The sequence below is a fragment of the Astatotilapia calliptera genome, chromosome 17 (genome assembly GCF_900246225.1).
Source record: "Astatotilapia calliptera chromosome 17, fAstCal1.2, whole genome shotgun sequence".
Classification (NCBI taxonomy): Eukaryota; Metazoa; Chordata; class Actinopteri; order Cichliformes; family Cichlidae; genus Astatotilapia; species Astatotilapia calliptera.
Genome location: NC_039318.1, coordinates 28,964,436 through 28,987,375, shown reverse-complemented (window position 1 = coordinate 28,987,375; position 22,940 = coordinate 28,964,436). Strand labels below are relative to the sequence as shown.

Genomic DNA, 22,940 nt, shown 5'->3' with positions numbered 1-22,940 from the left:
TAACTACAAGAAGTTGTGTCATTCATTCACTACAGGCACGGCCACACACGGGTGATCAAAAGCACATTCTGTGGAGACTCGAAACTGATATTGGTGGCTGCGTTAAAAACTGTGTTTGTGGCTCAATACAGAGTGTAAACCTGACTTGTTTATGTAATGTTATCTGATTAGTGAACTTTGTCACTGTGGCTCTGTGTTGGGGTTTTATGCTCCAAACAACCATTAAAAAACAATCTGCCCTTGACCGGTTGACTTTGCTGTTATAAACCTGCTTCTTATTACAGGGGGAGGGGAGGGTGAGAACAAAAGATCTACCTGCATGTGAGTGTGATGCACTGTCAGTAGGAGTTGAATGCCTGCAAACAGACTGCAGTTTGCTGGATGTGAAACACTGAGCTCTGTGGTTAATGCATTGATCTGTACATTAGATATGAGTGATGCTAATGGGCCAAGGCAGTGCTGATCATGCCACATAGAAGCCAGTGTAGCTGCTGAGTAGCCTTGTCTGTCCAGTGGTGGTAAAAGCACAAATGTCCTGTAATGTTTAGCAAGCTGCTGTTGTATTAGTTTGGCTGTGAATTATTTCACTATGAATTAAACATAATGGGACTTCATAAAAAATGTTTGCAACCAGCTGACAAAGCTGATTCTAGTGTGCCATAAAAAGTTGTATTAAGTTCAGGTTTCTCTTTCTTTATCAGTTGTCTGCACAAGATGCATCTAAATGAGATCCTCTGACTTTCCTTTGTTGCCACCAACAGGTTATCGTTTTTCTTACAATAAAAAGCTATGAATATGTTTGCAAATTGATGAATTTGCAAGGCTTTTATTCATTTATTGGTTTATTTTACTTGTGGATCGACCTTCCATCTCATCTTTGCACCCCGTGCAAACTTTTCAGTGTCCCACAATCGAAGGAGTGGAATCTTTAAAAGATCAAGCCTCGGCTCTTTTCACCAGTGGCAGTACACGTGCATGCCATGTAGGCCTACCTGTAGGTGTTTTGTGTGTGTAGTTCACACTCTGGGCACACACACGCTAAATCACAAACATTTTCCATATTCTACCGACCCTTGCACACACACAGCATTTACGCACACACACCCCCACACACCAGCCTCCTCCTCCTCTCTCTTTCTCTCTCTCGGTTTCTCACTTCCTCCCTCTCTTTCTCTCTGTCGGAGAGTGACTTAAACCGCACTGACAGCTCACAGCTCACGCTGGCTGCTGTCTGATCCTCATATCGGATCTTTTTAGGATCGCGTGCGCCACCTTTACGCGCTCCTGTCTGGGCTGACAGGTTGGAAGGGTGCGCTGTTATTTCCCATCCTATGGAAATCCAGTCCTCACAGAAAAGCTGGAGTTACCGTTAGCTTTGCTTTAAACTCAAGGAGTACTTGCTTTAATGGAGCGAGGTAGACGTCTGCAAAAGTGAGTATTACCTACTCTGACCCAAGTTAAGAAGAGGTGTTATCCACTAGCTGCTCGTGGTTTGTAACGAGAGAAGAACAAATACAATATATAGCAAGCACGTCTCAGATATTGAACTGAGCCCAATATATGTAACCCATATAATATGTTATGGTATAAAATTATGGGTTCTCCTTTAAATGCTTTCCTACCAGGAGCTATCTTTACGCGCCATGGTACCCTATTTCTGCGTATTGCATATTTTAGACCCGCGCCCACGGGATGACAGGACAGCCTGTCTTGATGAGTGCATGTCAGAGCAGGATACTTCTTAAGCAAATATACACCCGTGGTTTCCTTTTTTATATACATCAGGACCTCCAGTTTGTGGTTTGGTTTTCTACCAGAGTGGCTAGTGCAGCAGACAAACCTGCTGCAAGACCCAGACATTTATTTCAGCACTTGTCTGGTGCAAGGGTTGTAATTTCCCTGCCGTGCTGCCATTCTGCAGAAAGAAATGTGTGCCCGTGTGTGTTTGTATGTGCGTGTGCATGTGTGTATTTTCCAGTTGAAGCAGATTAAGGGTGTTAATTTTCAGCACCAGGGCCCCAGATATCTACTTAGTCCAAACTGTCTGTTGGTGAGTGAGAGTAAAGGAGGAGGCTTTACACAGAGAGAGGTCAGGCTTTAAATGAGTGGGAGAGGGCTGGTTTTGTTTCATGCAGTGCTCATGAAATACTGACCAGATGCTGAATGAAAAATGCTCTGTAGCCCTCATAACCACAATCCATGAAACCACAGTCCCTGTGCCCCAAGCTAGCCATTATACCACTCTGTATTGTGGTGCAAGAAAGAGGCAGAAGCAGACAGGAGTGCTTGCAGACCAAGGTTTAAGCCTCGGTTCATGTGTATCATTCAGTTCGGATACATTTTCAAGAGCACGGCCAAGTGTAAGTTACCAGAGCCTCTGTGAGCCATAGACAGCCATCAAAGGAAGTTGTGCCTGTTCTACTCACTGGATTTTAACCATACATTAACATTAGCAGCTCTGACACTGAAAGCGGTGACTTTCCGGCCTCCTAAGTGTTTGACCTTGATTTCTTACTGAGCGTGTGCTTCATGTAAAAATGAGTCAAAAATAAAACAATGAAAATATGATAGCTATGAAAGTCCTGCTAGTTCATATAACTGCAGCTGTCAGGCAATAAAAGATCATGGTGTATATTGCATAGCGGCAAATACAGTTTCCAGGAACTGAAGGACGAACCACTGGAGAGTGATTGCACCTGTGTTTTAATTTAAATAAGTCATGAGTACCCTGATCATGACCTGTTTCACCTAATCACCAGTATACAGTGGGGCAAAAAAAGTATTTAGTCAGCCACCGATTGTGCAAGTTCCCCCACTTAAAATGATGACAGAGGTCAGTATTTTGCACCAGAGGTACACTTCAACTGTGAGAGACAGAATGTTTAAAAAAAAATCCATGAATTCACATGGTAGGATTTGTCAAGAATTTATTCGTAAATTAGGGTGGAAAATAAGTATTTGGTCACCTCAAACATGGAAAATCTCTGGCTCTCACAGACCTGTAACGTCTTCTGTAAGAAGCTTTTCTGTCCCCCACTCGTTACCTGTATGAATGGCACCTGTTTGAACTCATCATCTGTATAAAAGACACCTGTCCACATCCTCAAACAGTCAGACTCCAAACTCCACCATGGCCAAGACCAAAGAGCTTTCGAAGGACACCAGGAAAAGTATTGTAGACCTGCACCAGACTGGGAAGAGTGAATCTACAATAGGCAAGCAGCTTGGTGTGAAAAAATCAACTGTGGGAGCAATCATCAGAAAATGGAAGACATACAAGACCACTGATAGTCTCCCTCGATCTGGGGCTCCACGCAAGATCTCATCCCGTGGGGTCAAAATGATCATGAGAACAGTGAGCAAAGATCCCAGAACCACACGGGGGGACCTGGTGAATGACCTGCAGAGAGCTGGGACCAAAGTAACAAAGGTCACCATCAGTAACACACTACAACGGCAGGGAATCAAATCCCGCAGTGCCAGACGTGTTCCGCTGCTGAAGCCAGTGCATGTCCAGGCCCGTCTGAAGTTTGCCAGAGAGCACATGGATGATACAGCAGAGGATTGGGAGAATGTCATGTGGTCAGATGAAACCAAAGTAGAACTTTTTGGTATAAACTCAACTCGTCGTGTTTGGAGGAAGAAGAATACTGAGTTGCATCCCAAGAACACCATACCTACTGTGAAGCATGGGGGTGGAAACATCATGCTATGGGGCTGTTTTTCTGCCAAGGGGACAGGACGACTGATCCGTGTTAAGGACAGAATGAATGGGGCCATGTATCGTGAGATTTTGAGCCAAAACCTCCTTCAATCAGTGAGAACTTTGAAGATGAAACGAGACTGGGTCTTCCAACATGACAATGATCCAAAACACACCGCCCGGGCAACAAAGGAGTGGCTCCGTAAGAAGCATTTGAAAGTCCTGGAGTGGCCTAGCCAGTCTCCAGACCTCAACCCCATAGAAAATCTGTGGCGGGAGTTGAAAGTCCGTGTTGCTCGGCGACAGCCCCAAAACATCACTGCTCTCGAGAAGATCTGCATGGAGGAATGGGCCAAAATACCAGCTACTGTGTGTGCAAACCTGGTAAAGACCTATAGTAAACGTTTGACCTCTGTTATTGCCAACAAAGGTTATGTTACAAAGTACTGAGCTGTATTTTTGTTATTGACCAAATACTTATTTTCCACCCTAATTTACGAATAAATTCTTTACAAATCCTACCATGTGGATTCATGGATTTTTTTTTCACATTCTGTCTCTCACAGTTGAAGTGTACCTCTGGTGCAAATTACTGACCTCTGTCATCATTTTAAGTGGGGGAACTTGCACAATCGGTGGCTGACTAAATACTTTTTTGCCCCACTGTATAGGTTTGGCTAGTTTCATGTGCAGTGCACTGCACATGAAACTAGCCAAACCTATATACTTTATTTATTTATTTTTCTTTGAAGCTCCATAGTGTTTTATACAAAGATGCATAAATGTCTGTGAATAACTTTGCATTTTTATTTTTCTGGGTTTTTTTCTTTCTTCAAAGCATGCAGTAAAAATAAAGTTGCTTTGCTCAAAACTTAAAACCATTGAAACAGTTTCAGGACAGGTGAGGATAAAGCCGACTAAAGTTGACTTGTCTGATGTATCAAGTGTGACATTCTATCTGTGTGTGTGTGTGTGTGTGTGTGTGTGTGTGTGTGTGTGTGTGTGTGTGTGTGTGTGTGTGTGTGTGAGAGAGAGGGGGGGGGGGGGAGAGAAAGCAGGGGCATTTGAGTTTGCGGAAGGATCAAATGTCTGTCTCAACCACTTTACTGTAATTTGATTAGAATAGTGTGTCTGCTTCGCTAGTCAGGCGGGTATCAGTGAGTTTATCTGTCTGAGAACTGTTTTATAGTAAAGGGAAAAAGAAAGTACACCCTTTCTCAGTTCACCTGGTACTTACCAAGTTCTAGGATTATTTAAATGCAACAAATGACATGTTACACCGTGTCATTCTTTACTTAACAAAATAAAGCCAAAATGCTGAAGCTGTGTGTGGAAAAGTAAAGCACACACCATCATTAAAAACCATGTAGAATCACCTTTAGGAGCGATAACTTGATGTAATCGTTTTCTGTATGACTCTGTTAGTCTTCTGTCGTTGTGGAGGAATTTTGGCCCACTCCTCTTCACAGCGTTGCTTCAGTTCATTGAGGTTTTGTGAGCATCCGTTTATGCACAACTTCTTAAGGTTCCACCACAGCATTTCAGTTAGGTTGACTAGGCCATTGCAGTGCCTTGTCTATTTTCTTTTTTAGCCATTCTCTTGTAGATTTGCTGCTGTGCTTGGATCATTGTCCCGTTGCATGACCCAATTTCACCCAAGCTTTGGCTGCATGACAGACGGCTTCACATTTGACTCGAGAATACTTTGGCGGGAGTTCACGGTTGACTCAGTGACTACAAAGTGCCCAGGTGCTGTGGCTGCACAACAAACCCAAACCATCACCCTTCCACCGCCGTGCTTGACATTTGGTATGAGGTGTTTTCACTGATACATGTGGTGCTTTTCACTGTGGGCAGACTTCTCCACTTTAATCTTCTCGGTCTAAAGGACATTGTTCCAGATCCAGAAGTGTTGTGCTGCCATTTTCAGAGAGAAGACTTTCTCCCTTTAATCCTTCCCAACAAGCCACACTTGTTAAGTCTTTTTTATTTATTTTTTTTAACTTGCACTGTCATGAACTTTAACATTTAACATGCTACATGAGGCCTTTAGAGTCTCACTGCATGTAGCTCTTGGGTTCTTTGTGGCTTCTCTAAGCATTTCACAGTCTGACATTGGGGGAAATTTGCTGGGACGTCCACTCCAGGGAACGACTATCTGGCAGCTATCTCGATTGTTTTCGACTTGTGAATAATCTTTCTTACTGCAGAATTTTGGACTTTGGAATATTATGTTACAACCCTTCCCAGATTGTTACTACTGTTACACATGTGGCCACACCTGCTGATGATCAGTTGGTCAAGTACATTTAATTATGAGCACCTTTGAGACTACTTACCCTATTAATTCCTGTTTATTAGGAAAAGTACAAAATATCGTACCTATTTCATATCACTGTCCTGAGCTGAAGTATGTGGGTGTCACAATCTCTTTGTCTTGTATACGCCACACAGATTCCACTCTGCGATTCTGTAACAAAAAACTCTGTAACAAGTTTAAATATTTCAGGGAGTGAAACGAAAACAACTGTTAGTGTTTTCCTCTGTGTTCTCTTGCTGTGACATGTCAATATGTGCTCTGTGATAAAGATGTGTTTACTGAGGTTTCATTAAATTAAAACTGAATGCAGTTTTCTAATTTTTACAGAAGTTAAGTGGCTTAAAAGTCGCTGATATTAGCTGACAAAATATATATTTGTTACCTAATAATCCTAATAATGTTTCCTTTTTCAGATGTTGATTCTTCAGTGGCAGTTTCAGGGTGGTTGCTAGCCATCTGTCGAGACTAACATGGAACGAGAGGGCTCATTTAGAAGGTAAGCATACACACACACACACACACACACACACACACACACACACACACACACACACACACACACACACACACACACACACACACACACACACAGAGACACACACTTCACCAGCAAGTCCTATTCACTACACAGTTCCATTTTTTCCATCCTTTGAGACACACAAATGTTGATCAAAGTGAAAAACACACACACACACACATTCCTGAGTGACCTCATTCATGCTTTCACTCATTCAAACATCCCCATTGTTTAGTAATCAGAGGGCAGCTATTTGTCGTTAAACTCGTCCTGTTGATTTAGTGCCAAAAAAAAAAGTTTTTTACTTCCAAGTTATGTCAGCATCCTTTCGTTTATAAAGTAAATACCTTTTCCCATTAGAACAATACACACCATGTATAGTTAAGTTGTTATTGTGAGCCTCACCATTGTGTTTTATCTTCTGCATCATCCATTTTTCAGGAGGAAGCTTTTGGCTCAAGCGTGTATAGATTCAATTTCGCTCTTTCAGAGGTGCAGCTCTGAACTTAAACTTAAAAAGTCGTCCTGACTTTGACATGAACTCTGCACAGGGATGTGTGCTGTCTTTTTGCATGTGTGACTGAGCCCAGGGCTCCAGTTTCTTGCTCTGACCCATTTATGCAGAGCTGAACTAAGATTCAGGTTGACAGATGGACCAACAGCAACTATACCTTCCATCTCCTTTTCCTTATTTATTTATACTCGGCTCAGATTTTCCATTCCTTTTTTTCTCGTGAGCTTTCGCACTTCCTTAAAATTCTTTTCATATCAGTGTGTCCGCTGATTACCGATCATTCAGTATGGAGAATACCAAAAATACTGAAGGTTCAATATTAAATAAATAGAGTCATTAGTCTGTATTTACAGCTTGACTACAGCTTCTCCCACACTCTGGGAGGCAAGTGGAAGGTAAAGCGAAATCTGTGTCACCTTTAAATCCTTCCTCTCCCTCTTGGCACCATTCGAACCTCAAAGGGTTCCTTTGTTCGCCTGACACAAAAGCTCACAGGGTCACATGCTGACCAACTGGCACAGACTGGCAAAGGGAGAAAAAGAAGGAGAGCGGTAAAGTGGGAGAGAGGAGTGGGTAGAGAAGAGCACAAAGGGTGACGGTGGGAGAGAGGGAAAGTGAAAGGATATGAGAAGAGACAGAGACAGGCCTTGTTTCATCTCACAGTCATGGAGTGGGGATATGTGGTACCTTTTCAGTTGCTAGAGTAAGTACAATACCTGCAAGTATATTTGAGGTTTTTCATATTTGCTAAACAGTGACTGCCATTTAAAGGTGTTTTTAAAATTTTTGATTCACCTGTAAATTCAGAAGTGATTGAGTAAATGTTTGATAGACATTACCCAAAAATGGACATGTGCACTTTGTTTGTTTGTTGGGTTAATTTACTAAAATTTCAGTATAATTAAAATCCAAATATTAACACTTTCATTTGCAGAAAAAGACTCACTCTTACTATCTCTAAAGCGCCTTTTCCTCTTCATCTACCTCTTTGTACACTCCTCCCACCCTTCTTTTATCTTTGTAATGTCTGTGGTTTCAATCTCTGCTTCTTCTTTTTTTTTACTGTCAACGTGCTTTGTTTGCTTTTTCTGCACCTGATCCGGCATGTGTTATATACCTTTATCCACACCCTGTTTCTTACTCTCTTTTTGAGCTTCTTACTCCCAGGTCTTTCCCCACTCTGTCCTCCCTGTTTATTTTTATCCTGTTTGACTGGCACCCATCTCTTTGCTCAGTGTTTGAAAAGCAGTATCGTTCCCAAGCTAGTGTAAACATTAACAGATGGCTAATAAAAAGCAATCACCTGTTATTAAATGCTAATTTTGAAAGCCATCAAAATCTGGAATATGACTGAAGTGTATTTGCACACCAGCTGATACTTTCATATATTTCCCCCCCTTTGTGTAGCAAAGTAACATTTTACAGTATAATAGCTTTTAATTTGCATATGCCAAAATGAAGATCATACATGTGTTTGTATTTGTAATATATAACATAGCTGCTACATTTTCAGTCCAGTCCTTGTACCTGGCTATTTTCAGTGGATTGTTTTTATTAAGCTTCTTAACAAAGTATGATCTATAAAGTATTCAAGCATAAAAAAAGTAGTCTAACTTAAAGGGTGAACCAGTGTTGGGTCTGTATATATATATAACAGGTGTATTAGCAAAGAACCAATTTTAAATGACATCTTTAGGCACTTTTTTACTAACAGCTTGTCACACATGCACATAATTCGGTTCAATTTCTTTACTTGAATCTACGAAAAAGGCCAAATATGACACAGTTTGACAGGCATGAAATAATATTCCATAGTATTCCCAAACACCTGGTAGCTGAAAACATATCTTGGCACAGTGTGCAGTGTCTCCTGAGGAAATGGGACAAATGGATGATGAAAGACAAAGTGGCAGGCCTAAAACGTATCTACAGCCAATGAACTGCACTTGAAAGTAATGTCCTTAAAAAATATGGAAAAAAAAAAAAGACGTGACACAGGAGCAGAGAAGTGCATCTGACCTTTCAGTTGATCTGTCTGCAATTCACTGAAACCTCATCCAAAATCTTTTCATGTAAAGGTTGGCTGTAAAGAAGCCATTCTTCTGGAAGGGAAAGGGAAAAAGGCTGAGGAATGCCAAATTGCACAAGAACTGGACTAAAAATCAGTTTGACTTTTTTGGTGGAGGTGGTTAGGAGCGACAGTGAGTGTCTACATCCAGCTGCAAAACGCGGTGGAAGCTCTGTCATGATTAGGGGGTGCATTTCAGCCAGCGGTGTTGGAGATGATGTCAAAGCTGATGGAATTATGAACGAAGAAAAGTACCATCGGATTTTGATCCAACATGTAATACCACCTGGAAAATTGGCAACACTTCTTTGGCACAATGGTGATTGCAAATACACTGCAAATGCAGTAAAAGCAAACCTGGACAGGAAAACACACAAGGGAACATTTTTGGTCATGGACTGAAGAAATCTTTCCTAAGAGAGTTCACACCAAATATTGACTTCCAGGCTTGTTAGAACTGTACAAACTTATATATCGTATAAATGGTTGTACATTCAAGTGTAAATTGTTGCATCTATTTCCCATTTTTCCAGCAATATTTGAGGAAATGAAATTAATTCATTTAGATGACCTTTACAAATAAGGCTTTTCACATCATCTTTTCCAGTACACGTAAGAAATGAAAGTTGGTGCTTACAAGCATTTTCTCTTTCTTCCTGTTGGCTTTCAAGGAGCCTCCATAATAAACTGAGGTTGGGGACCGGCTCGTCCTCCAGTCTGACTGACCTCTCCCAGGCAAAGACCCCAACAGGAGGTGGGGAGAAGGGAGGAACAGAGGAGAGCAGCAGAGACAAAGGGACCCAGCAGAGGAGGGCCGGGGCTAACGCCACCTGGAACAGGTTAGCCCTGTTTATTATAACCAATGTCAGTTTATATTTTAGTGAATACTTTATTTTGTTAATGGATAAGCCATCACACATTTTTACATGAACAAGTGCTTGTGCGTGTGTTTCCTTTACTAGTGGGAAGCTCTGTCAGTGCTGTTGTCCATGCTATGAATAGGACAGTCTCCTTTCACATACACATGAAAATACATATACGCACATGGACATCAGCTCTTTCTGCCTGCCTTCTTCCCTCAGGGTCCATCACTACCACACTTTATTTCCATCCATCCATCCCTTCCTCACTCCCTCCTCCTTTTTTCCCATTCTGCCTCGCAGGTTTCTTTCTTCTTTGGATTTCTTTCTTCTCACTCTTTTGTATGGTTGTTTCTAACGGTGTTTCTGCTTTATTCAACACTAAACAGCACAGAGTAGAAAGCAAGAGCTGTCAGTTTGCTGGGTGGCTGAAAGGCTATGTGAACAAATTAAACTGGACACAAACCTTCAGTCAAAGTTCATGCCCGTCTCACTGTAGTATGTTTTACCTTTCTGATGGCCTTCCTTTGGTAAAGAAACCTTTTCAAAGTTTATTTTTAACCAGTTCTTTTGAGGTGGCTTCAAGAGCTCACCGATTGTTCAAACGGCACAATTAAAATAAAATAAATGCATGTATCTGTGTCACTCTTTCTAAATGCATTTCACCTCTCCGTGTGTTTATTTCTAGCATCCACAATGCAGTAATCTCAGTTTTTCAGAGGAAGGATCTGGGAGAAAATGAACTCTACAATCTGAATGAAGGTGTCAGGTTAGCTGTCTAGTTTTATGTCTCTTGCTGGCCTTTACACCAGTACCCTGAACTTTTAGCTGATTTGTATTTTAGAATATTTGATTAAATTATCACTGCTAAAGCTTTGATTTCCCATCTTACCTTACTGCAGCAGAATATTTCTTACTTGAAACATATATAAACATGCTTACAAGTTAACACAGGCATGTTATACTGTTCATAAATTGGATTTACCTTAAAATTGCTTTAAAGAAGAGACACTGTAACCTTGAAATTAGATGGAAATGCAGCATCTGTCATTTTAGTGTATTTAATCACACAGTGTTTGTTCTTTGAGCTGCTGATGTTCAATCATGATACTGAGCCAGTGCTAGCCTTTGCTAACTGTGGAAAGTTTTATTGAAATTTCCAGATGTTATGCATGCAGTGTGAGCAGCATCTTTTCTCATTTCCTGAGTCTGATGTTCCGTAAACACAGCATTCTGCAAACTCATTACGTCTGGTTCATTTCCAAGGAGGTATCGCTGATGATGTGTGACTGTAAGCATATCGCTTCATGTCCAGTATCCACTCATGTGCTGTTATTATAACCATTGCAGGCAACTGCTTAAGACTGAGCTGGGCTCCTTCTTTACTGAGTACCTTCAGAACCAGCTGCTCACCAAAGGAATGGTTATTCTGAGGGACAAGATTCGCTTCTATGAAGGTAAACACAAATTATTGAGAAAATAGACAGAAAGTGGGACGTATATACAGAGTGAGAAATTTGAACCTTTATTTCTATGATGGTATATCATGTTTTGAATAAAGAAATGGCTGTCAGAGACTGGTGTTTAAACAGTTTGATTACAAGCTTAAAATATAGACATAAAAGGGTAAAAATAAAATCAGGGTTGTCCCTTTAACCTTATAAAATATTTCTTTAAAGCGGTCAGATGTCAGAGCAAATTTACATGGATAAAATCTCTAAATATGCAAGTTCGTAAGTTTTTAGTTTGGATAAGAATGGCACAAACACAGGTTTTCAGGGAAATTGAAAAAAAGCACCCAATAAAAGAGCTACAGGCTCTGTAGGCTTCATATTGAATGTTAAAGTTCATCACATTATGATTTGTTTGGAAGGAAAAAGTCCCTTGGTAGCACAGCTTAGGTTTGCAAAGTTGTATCTGAACAAACCACATGACTTCTGGAACAGTGGAGATGTTTGGAGATAATGCACTTCGCCATGTTTGGAGAAAACCAAACACAGCATATCAGCACAAGCACATCATACTAACTGTGAAGCACGGTGGTGGAGGCGTGATGATTTGGGCTTGTTTTGCAGCCACAGGACCAGGACCAGGAGTTGACCATTAACTGTGAGGTCATCTGTTCAACAGACAGCTAAAGCTTAGACAAAAGTGATCCAGAGTACAGCAACAAATCTGCAAAAGAAAAGAATCAAATTGTTGTAATGATCCACTCAGAGCCCTTTTTTTTCTTTTAAACATTTTATTTATTTTTAACAGCAGAGTGTCCTGCAAAACCTTTTTTTTTTCCATATGACTGTACATGTCTAAAGCTCTGATATATCAGAGCCAATTACCAGGGAGAAACTCAACAAAAGAGCAAGTTCAGAAATATTAATCTAAAGACTGCAAAAATGTGTATTAGCTGGACGTTTAACACCACCTGTATCTGCTTCTCATTGTGTGTCCTTCATTTTAACGGGGAAAAAACAACCTTTCGTGTCATCTAGGTTACTTATTTGCAGAGATATTTTTTCACCACGGTAAAAAAATTCTACAAAATTCTTTGCTGAGTCTTTAGTTTCAACTCCTTTGTTCATAGCCGACAAAGCCTTCTGGCTTTGATGAGGTGTTCACACTACCAGTAGTTTGTTTCAGGGGAAGTCCGAGATTAGTGTTTTATCTTAACATGACACAAGTCTAGTCTCTAATGGTTTCAAACAGGGCCAAATAATAACTTACTAAAGAAATTTCTAGATGCAGAGGTAACTGCATTAGTTAAATATTACTTTGACTGGTAAGATCGTGGCATTTTTCTGCACAAGGACACACAGAAACACACACTGATGCACACACACAGGTAGAGTGAGAGAAAGGTATTTTGTACTGTGGTAAATGTGTGACCTTTATTTGAAGCACTGCTGAATTGATATAACGCACACACTCTGATGGTGACAGATTTGTGTGACAGAACCGTCATCACAAAACCAGACAGGAAGCGATCCTTTACGTCAATAAGTAAGAAGGTTTGCGTGTGTGTGTGTGTGCATATGCAGAAAAATGTCCCACCAGAAATAAAAGAACAAAGCTGTAAAGTTGCTATCTGGATTATCAGATCTGTTTTTTATAGGTCAATAAGTATTTTTGCAATGACACATTTTTTTAATCTTCTGCCTCTGAACTCTGCCCTTGTGTCAAACAATGAAGCCGTGATTATAGTTCAAACCTTGAGCTTGAATTCAAGGACTCGAACAACAGTATTACATTAACTATTTGGAAACTACAGCCACTTTTATGCATAGTCCTTTAAGCATGCTTTCCACAATCCCAATATCTTTTTCCTACATCAGTCTTGATGCTTTTATAACTGATCTGCCTGGTTGTATCGCAGGTCAAAAGTTGTTGGATTCTCTGGCTGACACGTGGGACTTCTTCTTCTGTGACGTTCTGTCCATGCTGCAGGCCATCTTCTATCCTGTACAGGTACACATTCTTGCAAACAAGTACTCCAATTAAAGGCCTTCATCACATTGAAACGTGTATATATCATCAGGGAAAGGAGCCATCAGTCCGTCAGCTGGCTCTCCTTCACTTCAGGAACACCATCACCCTCAACCTTAAACTAGACGAGGCGCTCTCTCGGCCCCGGGCCCGAGTTCCTCCCTCCATCATACAGATGCTACTAATACTACAGGTGAGCACACTTTTGTGGTCTGCCTCTCCCATCGTCTTCGTCTGATAATCTCTCGTGCTATCTCTTATATCAGTGTGCACCATTTAACACTGATATCCATGACTTGATGACTGTGACATGAGAGAACAGGGTAAATGGCAACAGATGAGTGGAATGAGTGAGGTGGATCCAGGTACAGACACAGATGAGGAGCCAAACTGAGCTTAAGGAAAAGTGAGCCTTTATTTTGGGGCTGACACTCACAGCCAAGAAGCAAGACAAAATCAGGGAAAATCTAAACTTAAACTGGGAAACAATAACTAAGACTTTCACTATGACTTTGAGAATGAAAACCATGACAGGATGTGGGGTAGGTAGCACAGACGACGCGACAGTGAACAAAGGGAGACGGAGGACTTAAATACACACATGAGGTGATCAGGAGAAGTGGAGACACATGAGGACACAGCTAACTCGAATGAAACATAATGACAACACAGGGGAGAGTAACACTGGACACACTAACACGAGACACGGACCTTCAAGGTAAAACAGGAAACATGACAGGCACAGACTAGACACTGAACTAAACCTATGAACAAAACTCTTAACTAGAATAACACTGAAACTTAGGATTATAATGTTCAAAACAGGACAACTAAAGACTTAGAAAATAAACCATAAAATAGAAAAAAACACCAAAATACAAGAAACTGAAAAAAGTGGGTCAAAATGACCCAGAACCAACAGGCAAGTGTGCTTGGTTACACCCTTATCGACCACTTAGCGCTAACAGGAGGACAGACATTTGTTTAGAACTCTTAAAGATGTCGAAGAAGCAAGCTCCTTTAAGCAATTACTTTGGTGTTCCTCCACCTCCAAAGAAATGTCAGGAGTCCGAACCGCAAAAGAAGTGCGTATTCTCGGAAAAGTGGTTTCAGGAGGTGAGCTGGTTTCAAACAAATGATGAACGCACATATATGCATAATATGCCGTGAAAATCCCACTCTAGCAGATAAAAACAGTGCCTTTTATATTACATTAAAGGCACTGTTTTTGTCCACTTTCCCGAGAATACGCACTTCTTTTGCGGTTCGGACTCTTTCTGACATTTCTTTGGAGGTGGAGGAACACCAAAGTAATTGCTTAAAGGAGGTTGTTTCTTCGACATCTTTAAGAGTTCTAAACAAATGTCTGTCCTCCTCCTGAAAATCTTATGTACGCAAACGCGCATTGCAACTTCTTATCTGGTGCGCGTCTTTTATTTTGAAAGCGCACCTGCAGACCACTTATGTGCACCCCTGTTAATAGACCACACATTTAAACCAGCCACACTTTAAACTTTAACAACATCTAAATTAATTTTTTTTTAAGTCATACATCATAGAGTTGATATGAGAAGAGGATTTGCTAAAGCATTTAATTGTACCAAACTGTAAATGTGCTTTTTAATGCCCCTATGTCGTGCTAACAAGCTAACATACTAGTCTGGGGATTGACTCACTTTTGGAGCGTTGCAGTGCTTCTCAAGTAGGCTCAGAAAATATGGGTGTGTCTTGTAACTGAGGTAGCCATGTGAGCTTTCCTCTTCTGTCACCTATTGGTTTTTATTTTACTTTGTCTCTTCTTCATAACTTAACAATGTTTCATCAGCCTGTAAAAAATTGTTAAAAGGAAATCAGCTAAAAACAGTCCCCTTGATTACACACAAAGATAAAAGTGTCAAAGAGTGACTAATTCTCAGAAGGATACAGAGGAGACCAGATGAATACCATGAAAAATGTAGGTGTTGCTTAAGTAACAACAGCTGTGGTACTTTCTCTGAATTTTGACATGGTTGGAATATGTTAAAATCAAGTAAAATAGAATAAAATAAGACTAGTGTGTGGGCCATTTTTAGATATTTTACCCATCTACCAAATCTTTTAACTTAAAAGCACTTGGTACAAAGATTCCTGAGAGCTACTAGTCACAGATAAGCTGTGGTCCTGGTAGTGCATGACAGTGGGTTTACTCAGTGTTGTAGAGGATGCAGAATGGGGTTGTTTCTGTTTGGCTTAGCTTGGACATTATTATGATGACTAATTGACCCAAATCTGGTCCTTCCAGATTCAGACTGAGAGGGCAAGACGAGACGAAAATAGAAAGCACAATTTATTTATTCCCTTCTTTTATTCATTGTGCACAGATATACTGCAGAGTTATTTTAGTTTGCACACAGCGAATATCAACAGAGAGCAAAGCGGGAGAAAAAGATGACAGGTAGACAAAAAGAAGGAAGGAAGTAGGGCAGCTAAGAAAAAGGCTGTTTGTAAGAGAGGTAAAATTTGGCACTGAAATAATGCAGTTTTTGCTAATTCCTCAATTCATCTGTTTGTAATTTCCCTTTCATTCTGTTAAGGCTCTGTGACGCCAGTTCACTGAAGTCTGTGCTATTTATGTGGTTTGTTTCTGTGCTGTGGTTTTCGTGCATGGGCTTAACAATTTAGAATATTGAAACTTCACTGATCTATCCCTTGTCATTTTGAGATATTGCAGTGAGGTCTGGAGCCACATGTGTCTCATGTGTTTCATGAACAATGTTGTGGAAGTAAATTTGAACTACATCCAACTGTAGAGCAGCAGTTTGGCTTTAACTGAACAGAAACACAAAATCGGAAACTTTCAAACAGCAGAAGTACTTTTGTGTTAAAGATGATTTATATCTGTGGATCAAATGACTGTGTGGTGTAAAAGATCCACTGTGCAGTTCCTCTCCGCTCGAACTTTCTTTTAGCTCATTGTTTTCACTACCATCAAGATCATCATAATACAGATTTTCAATTTTTTGTTCAGCTGCAAAAGCCGGATCTACTAAATATTGATTTAATTTCTTTTTCTGTGGTGCCCAAATGTATGCACCTGCCTGATTTTGTTTGAACAATTATTGCACACTTTCTGTAAATCCATTAAACTTAATTTCATTTCTCAAATATCACTGTGTGTGTGTTTCCTATATGATATATTTAACTGACATTTTTTATTGTAACAACCAACAATTCATTTATGATTCATTAATGTTGAATTGTCTGCTCTAACTGCTCTATTCCCATGTTGTTGCAGTATATTAATGGCTAACATTGTACTGTGGATGGATTGTCTCAGTTGTTCTCCTGACTGAAGTTTACAGTCCGTTTAAAGCATGCTGCGTTGCGATTGCATTTGTCCCCAACCATCGGGAACTCTCCCATTAACTTTTATTGAGTGGAAAATAGTTAGTATTCATCCTCCAGCTTCACTGTGTTTATATTATGCTAACATAGCCATGTCGCTAGCAATCACATCCTTATATACCAGCTAGCCCAACTACAGTAACCCTACAAAAGTCACTGCTTGTTTAGTTTTTTTTGTATTTGTTTATGTTGGAAGTGATAGCAGAGCTGTACGTTTTAATTTTTTCAGAAATCTGTCAGTCAGAACATGCTATATCATGTTTAGGTGGAAACTAGCGAGCTAACTTCCTGCTAACTTCTAACTCTGTTAAATTTAATAAATCCTGTTTTGATGGATGCCTGGGTGTTTAAACAATTATTGCACGCTTTCTGTAAATCCAATAAACTTAATTTCACTTCTCAAATATCACTGTGTGTGTCTCCTATATGATATATTTAACTGACATTTTTTATTGTAACAACCAACGATTTATACAGAAAAATAATGACTATTAACAAGGTTGCCCAAACCTTTGCATCCCACTGTATATGTTTATACAAGGCTAACATTCACACCAAATTGATTCTGCTATATTTAATGTGTTCTTTTCGGCCTAGCCTCTAAAGACATACATGTTTTGAACTGAAAAAAGGTTTATCAGAGATCTTTCACAGTAACTGGCAGAGTGTTTGATAAAATCACAGAAAGCCAAATAGAGAACTTTCTCTTTCCCCGGTTTTTTCTTTTTTTGCTGCTTCTAAAGTTTCCATTAGTGCCAGCCAACACACTGCAATTACCAGCTAAGACAAACTTGTGTTTTTTATGTGTATGTTTGTGTTCCTTTGATCCAGGGTGTCCATGAGTCTAAAGGTGTAACAGATGATTACCTGCGCCTTGAAGCTCTCATCCAGAAGGTGGTCTCTCCTTACCTCGGCACTCATGGCTTATATTCCAGGGATGAATCCTCCAGTATGCACTGTTCTTCCTGTCTGTTGGGTAAGTGTGTGCTTGTGTGTACTTGAAAAACTCACAAATTCCATTTTAATTCAGGCTTTCTGTGGTTTTTGCGGAATGTTTGCAATTATAAACTAATAAGGTTTCTCTTTCTGCTTCTCTCTTTTGTCTTCGTTAGAAAAACGCCTACAGTACTCCTGGTCCTCCAAACTAAGCAGTCCTCCTGTTGTCAAAAACCCAGTGGTCCGCTCTAAGAGCTACAATGTTCCCATGCTAACCCCTGTAGTAGAGTATGACATAGATTCCTCCTCAGGGAGCGGCACAGGCATCAGGCGGCATTCGGTATGTGAGATGACGTCTTGCGTGGAGGAAAGCATCCCTAAGACAAAGTCCACCATAAGTGCCCCTGACAACAACAGTAACACCAGCACTTCGAGCCTCGCCAATCACTCCTCAGCTTCCACCACCTCTGCTTCACTTTCAGGTAGGACTATATGGCTAGAGTTAATGAATCCCTTTAAAAAGACAGTGGAACTCAAAAGTAAATATACGTGTTTTTCCTCAGCTGTGCAGCGCTATTCATCTGTCTAAATTATAGATGAGTACATATGAAAAAAACTCCACAACCCAATCAAAGTTTGGGATTTTTTTTCATGATTTCCTGAAAGATTTCTTGACTTGGATAAGTGGAAGATGCATGGATGGATCAGTGGTTCCTTGACAGAGACTGACAGTTTTTTATATGTATTTTTGACAGATTAAAAATAAGTGTTAGTGTTTTCCAATGCATTAATACAAGTGATATTTACCTTTAATTTAGGTTAAAAAAATTAATTAATACGTACATTTTGATTCTTACTAAACTAGGAGTAACACTTCTTCTGCACAAAAAATATTACAAAACTGAATGGATTTTGGTTTTGAAGTGGAGCAACATTTTAATTTATCGGGTTAACCAGATTAGCCAGAATCCAAGATGTAAGTGAGAGATAAGTTTTCAAGAATGCAGGCAGAGTGGAGATTTCAGGCCATAATGCACAGACTTGCATTTGGAGAAAACCTGTGAAATGCTGTGCCAGGACCTTAAGAGAGCTGTGCATAAGTGAATCTCAACAAACCTCAAAGAACTGAAGCAGCACATGTGCATTTTGGTTTATTTCTGTTAAATAAATGTGTTGCTGTTCAGTTGAGGTTGTGTCTGAGGTCCTGGTAGGAACCTGATATATTTTCTTATTATGTCCTGGTATTTAAAACCTTAGAATTGACAGGGGATGTACTTTATTTTTACAATGACTGTCGATTACTGGAAGGGAGTAGTACTGAATACATTTATGAATTTTGAAATGAGCATGGTGATGTTGAAAAACAGAAGTGACAAAAAATAGAGAATTAGGAATAGCTTATATTACCAAGAAAAAAGGAAACAGAGACAAATCTTCCTTATTTCTTCTTCGTTGTCGTCTTCTTTTAACTAGTCTCGCTTTAGTAGTCATCAAAGGGTAATCTGCCTCCATCTCACCCTGTCCCTGGCATCTTCCTCTGTCACACCAACCTTCTGCATGTTCTCCTTTTGCTACATCCATGAACTTTCTATGTGGTCTTTCTTTTTTCCTCCTGCCTACCAGTTCCTCTTCAACGTCCTTTGTTCAATATATCCTCTGTTCCTCCTCTGTACACGTCCAAAGCATCTTCTGCCTCTCTCTGCCATTCTCTTCGTCACCTCTCTTATACACTGTCTATGACTTTGGATGGGTGACTCTAGCTATTTAAACTCATATAACTTCACTATCACTACTTTTTTCAGCTTTTTTGTTACACCCGTCTCCCTCTCATTCTCACACATGTATTCTGTTTTGCTTCCACTGACTTTGATTCCTCTTCTCTCCAGAGCATGCTTCCACCTCTCCAGGCTCTCTTCCAACTGCTCCCTACTCTCACTACAAATCACAGTGTCCTCTGTAAACGTCATGATGTATGGAGACTCCTGCCTAACCTCATCTGTCAGCCTGTCTACCATCATTGCAAACAAGAAGTGGCTGAGAGCCAATCACTGATGTAATCCCAGCTCCACCTTGAACCCATCAGTCTTTCCTTCTGCACACCTCACACACTGTCTTGCTCTCCTCATGCATGTCTAGCACCAGCCTCAGATTCTTCCATTTGTTACAATTTTACAGAAATATAAAGAAATGGAGTGAGATTTAATTGCCGTATTCTTGAAAAAGTAGGATGCATGCTGTGTAGGTTTTTCACATTAAGGTCAAACTATATTATGTTACGAAATCTCTCAGAGCTGTGAGACAGACTGTGGTTTGAGATGTTTAGTGAGGTTAAAAGGCAACATGCTCTGCAGAGGCAGCAGTGTAAATCCTGAAATCACTGGAGTTATCTGGTGATGTTTCTACCATCCCATGATGCATCTGCTATACAGTGAAATCTAGACAGAAATGCTTAATATTGGCACAGCTTTATTATTGGAATCTTTGATCCAAATGTATTTTTTGCTAACAAGCTACAGTACAGAAACGTAGAGGAAAATCAGTTTCACCTCCAAAAGTTTTGCTTTACTTTGTGCAGACGGTGCAACCTCCAGCCAGAAACTCCGAACCATAGGTGCTGGAAGCCAAGCAGCTCCCCACCCTACCCAGCGTCAGCAACACTCCCCTAGCATCTTCCCCGAGCCTTCCCCAGACGAGGACACACATTGCACTGGCTCGCTGGAGTTCGACTCTTCCTCCTCCTCCAAGGTTCTGGCTCAGGACACCAGCTCTGGTCCCAGTCCTTCTTCCAGTCCGGAGATGATGATGGATCACATGATGGAAGATTCTCTGGACTCGGAGATGGAGCTTGATGGGATCTTCCTGAACTTCTCAAAACAATCTTCAGGAGGATCAGCGGACACCAGAGACAGCAGCAAGGAGAGTGTGGCATGACACACAGACCAATGTGTGTGCGTGTGTGGATGTGTGCAAACTTCACCTGTGTGATGCAGGTCTGAGCCACGACTGACATTCCTCAAACTGCTGTTTTCTAGAGACTCTAGATCTTCAGGGAATCTTTAAAACTGGATTATTTTTCTGTCTTGTGCTTTTTCACTAAAATCAAGTCTAATTTTATGATGCCTTTTGTAATATTTCATTGTAGTTAGTTAGAAACATCGACACTGGCCCCTGTGGGGAGATTTATATTATTCATTCACATTCAAACTAAACAATCACAAAATAAAACTATAAATGAAAACATGGAAAACACATAAAACACAGCAAAAGGGCAGAAGCATGAAAAACGTGGAGATACTTTTTGAAAAGCTTGGACAGTCAAACTCAAACTTCTAACATTTCATATGTTTTGGAAAACTACCATGTTTGACAAACAATGCAAATCATATTTTATTAAATTACTATTAAAATACTCATTTGATTTTAACAATTTTTTTTGTCTCTGTTTCAAATTAAGACTTAAACTGGTGGGAACTCTTTCCAAAAGAGGCTTAAGCTACAGTCAAGTAAACCACTTATTTCTAGTACATCTAAATGCTGTGCTTTTGGGCTGTTCTACATCGGTGACAGTTTTTCTATGCAGTTGCTTCAGAAAAGCGCTGCGAAAGAGCATAAAACACAGTGGAAATAGATTAAAAACACATACAAACACGCAGAACGGAAGTTGAGGAAAACGAAATGGAAGTAGAAACACAAAAACACAACGGAAGTGTTTTGGGGGGAGATATGAGTGACGGAACAGCAGCAGAATCCAAAAATGTGTGAAGGATTGTTCTGAGACACATTTTAAGGATGTGGAGGATTCGTTGGTGTTGTGAGCGAGGGAAAAATAGCAGGTAATGTGTCTTTTAATCATATGATTCATATAATATTGTAGAGTCATGTTTGCTATTAGCCGTTTACTGTTAGCTTGCTACTCTTATTCTCTCCCTAAAAACGCTTCCGTTGTGTTTCGTGAATTTTTGTTCTTGCTGGCGTTTTCTTATTTTGCTTTTGGTAAAATGCAGTTTTAAATAAGGATTTGTGTCGAAAATGCACACTGCCAGCTGAAGTTGCAGTTTTGTTCTAAAACGTCGTTCAGTTTTGAAGCATTCAAACAACAGTTGACAAACATTATTCTGCTTCTTTTTTTCTTAATCCTTTACATCTTTTTGTCAAATCAAAATAGTCTCTGAAGAAATTGTGTGAGTCAAATGTTAGGACATGTTAATCAAAGACAGCCTTATCAGCAAAGCATAGAAAACTTGTTCCACTCCCAGATTTGGCATCTTTTACCAAACCTTATCTTGTCCCCTTTTCTTATCTCAGCTCTTCTTCCATTGTGTTAGTGTCCACTTAAAATAGCAGAAAGCCAAGTGTAAATCATTTGTCATGGAGCAACAGTCTGTCTAAACAACCTTTAATGTGAGTTTTCCTTGTTTACACATCTGGGCCTAAATCAGAATCAGCAGCATGCGCTTCCTGTTTCTGCATGAACGCAGCCGTTAAAGTTGTGCTGACAAACTGTATTTTGCGTTTTGCAACGTATATTAGTTGTTTGCGTTTACTGAATATGATCACGAGCGCTCAATGTCTGAATTAATTTTTTTTAAGTACACCGTCCACGTTACTTTCTTTTCTCTTTTTTTTTATTTGAACAATTGAACAACAAATATACATAGTAATGTAGTTATAGAAAGGGTATGAAAACTTTCACAGCTTGCAGTATCTTTTACAAGTCATATATACAAATACAAGTACGTAAACAAAAAAGTATACTTTAGGAGAAAACAAACAAACAAAATAACCGATTAAAAAAAGAAAGAGGTGCTCAAGGTATAAATAAACAACATATAAGTCAAGTGAAACTATACATTCGACACAGCTCTTGTGTTTTACATGCTTTGGAGTTGGTGCTGTTCTTTAGATTCTCTAGATAATTGGAAAACAGGGCTTTAAAAGCAAATATGTTTGGACGCTGTTGAAAATTTTGTACAATGTATGTGAAATTTGGCAAAAATAATCAGAAGATTGATAATATTTTTTTTCCTGGATTTATTTTATGGGTATGTGAGAGGCCAAATAGAATATGTTGAAACTTCAGTTTACATGAGGGATCAATTTGTCTGAATTCATATTTGAAGTTGTGCTCCTCAAACTTTTCACGTCACTATATGGTGAG

At 39.9% G+C, this 22,940-nt stretch overlaps 1 protein-coding gene across 4 annotated transcripts; it reads left to right on the top strand.

Moving 5' to 3' along the window:
* Positions 1–1,176: 1,176 nt before the first annotated feature.
* Positions 1,177–21,615, top strand: LOC113009385 (proline-rich protein 5-like). 4 transcript variants are annotated; one of them, XM_026147651.1, is made up of 10 exons: positions 1,177–1,431; positions 6,437–6,519; positions 9,794–9,961; positions 10,671–10,751; positions 11,333–11,439; positions 13,353–13,444; positions 13,515–13,655; positions 17,678–17,822; positions 17,959–18,264; positions 20,358–21,615. In XM_026147651.1, exons 2-10 carry the CDS (start codon positions 6,494–6,496, stop codon positions 20,711–20,713), a joined length of 1,422 nt encoding a protein of 473 aa, XP_026003436.1. In that variant the 5' UTR covers positions 1,177–1,431; positions 6,437–6,493; the 3' UTR covers positions 20,714–21,615. The 4 variants fall into 4 exon arrangements, with proteins under 4 accessions (XP_026003436.1, XP_026003434.1, XP_026003435.1 ...); XM_026147649.1 differs by having other exon boundaries at positions 9,785–9,961; XM_026147650.1 differs by lacking the exon at positions 1,177–1,431 and adding an exon at positions 5,173–5,512 and having other exon boundaries at positions 9,785–9,961.
* The last annotated feature ends 1,325 nt before the right edge of the window (positions 21,616–22,940 follow it).

What these genes read in the sequence shown, in the direction of transcription:
- LOC113009385 (XM_026147648.1), top strand. Translation starts at nt 7,720, where the DNA reads ATGGAGTGGGGATATGTGGTACCTTTTCAGTTGCTAGA. An exon ending in GTACCTTTTCAGTTGCTAGA is followed by an intron (nt 7,758 to 9,793) that starts GTAAGTACAATA and finishes TTGGCTTTCAAG; the next exon opens with GAGCCTCCATAATAAACTGA. An exon ending in CACCTCTGCTTCACTTTCAG is followed by an intron (nt 18,265 to 20,357) that starts GTAGGACTATAT and finishes TACTTTGTGCAG; the next exon opens with ACGGTGCAACCTCCAGCCAG.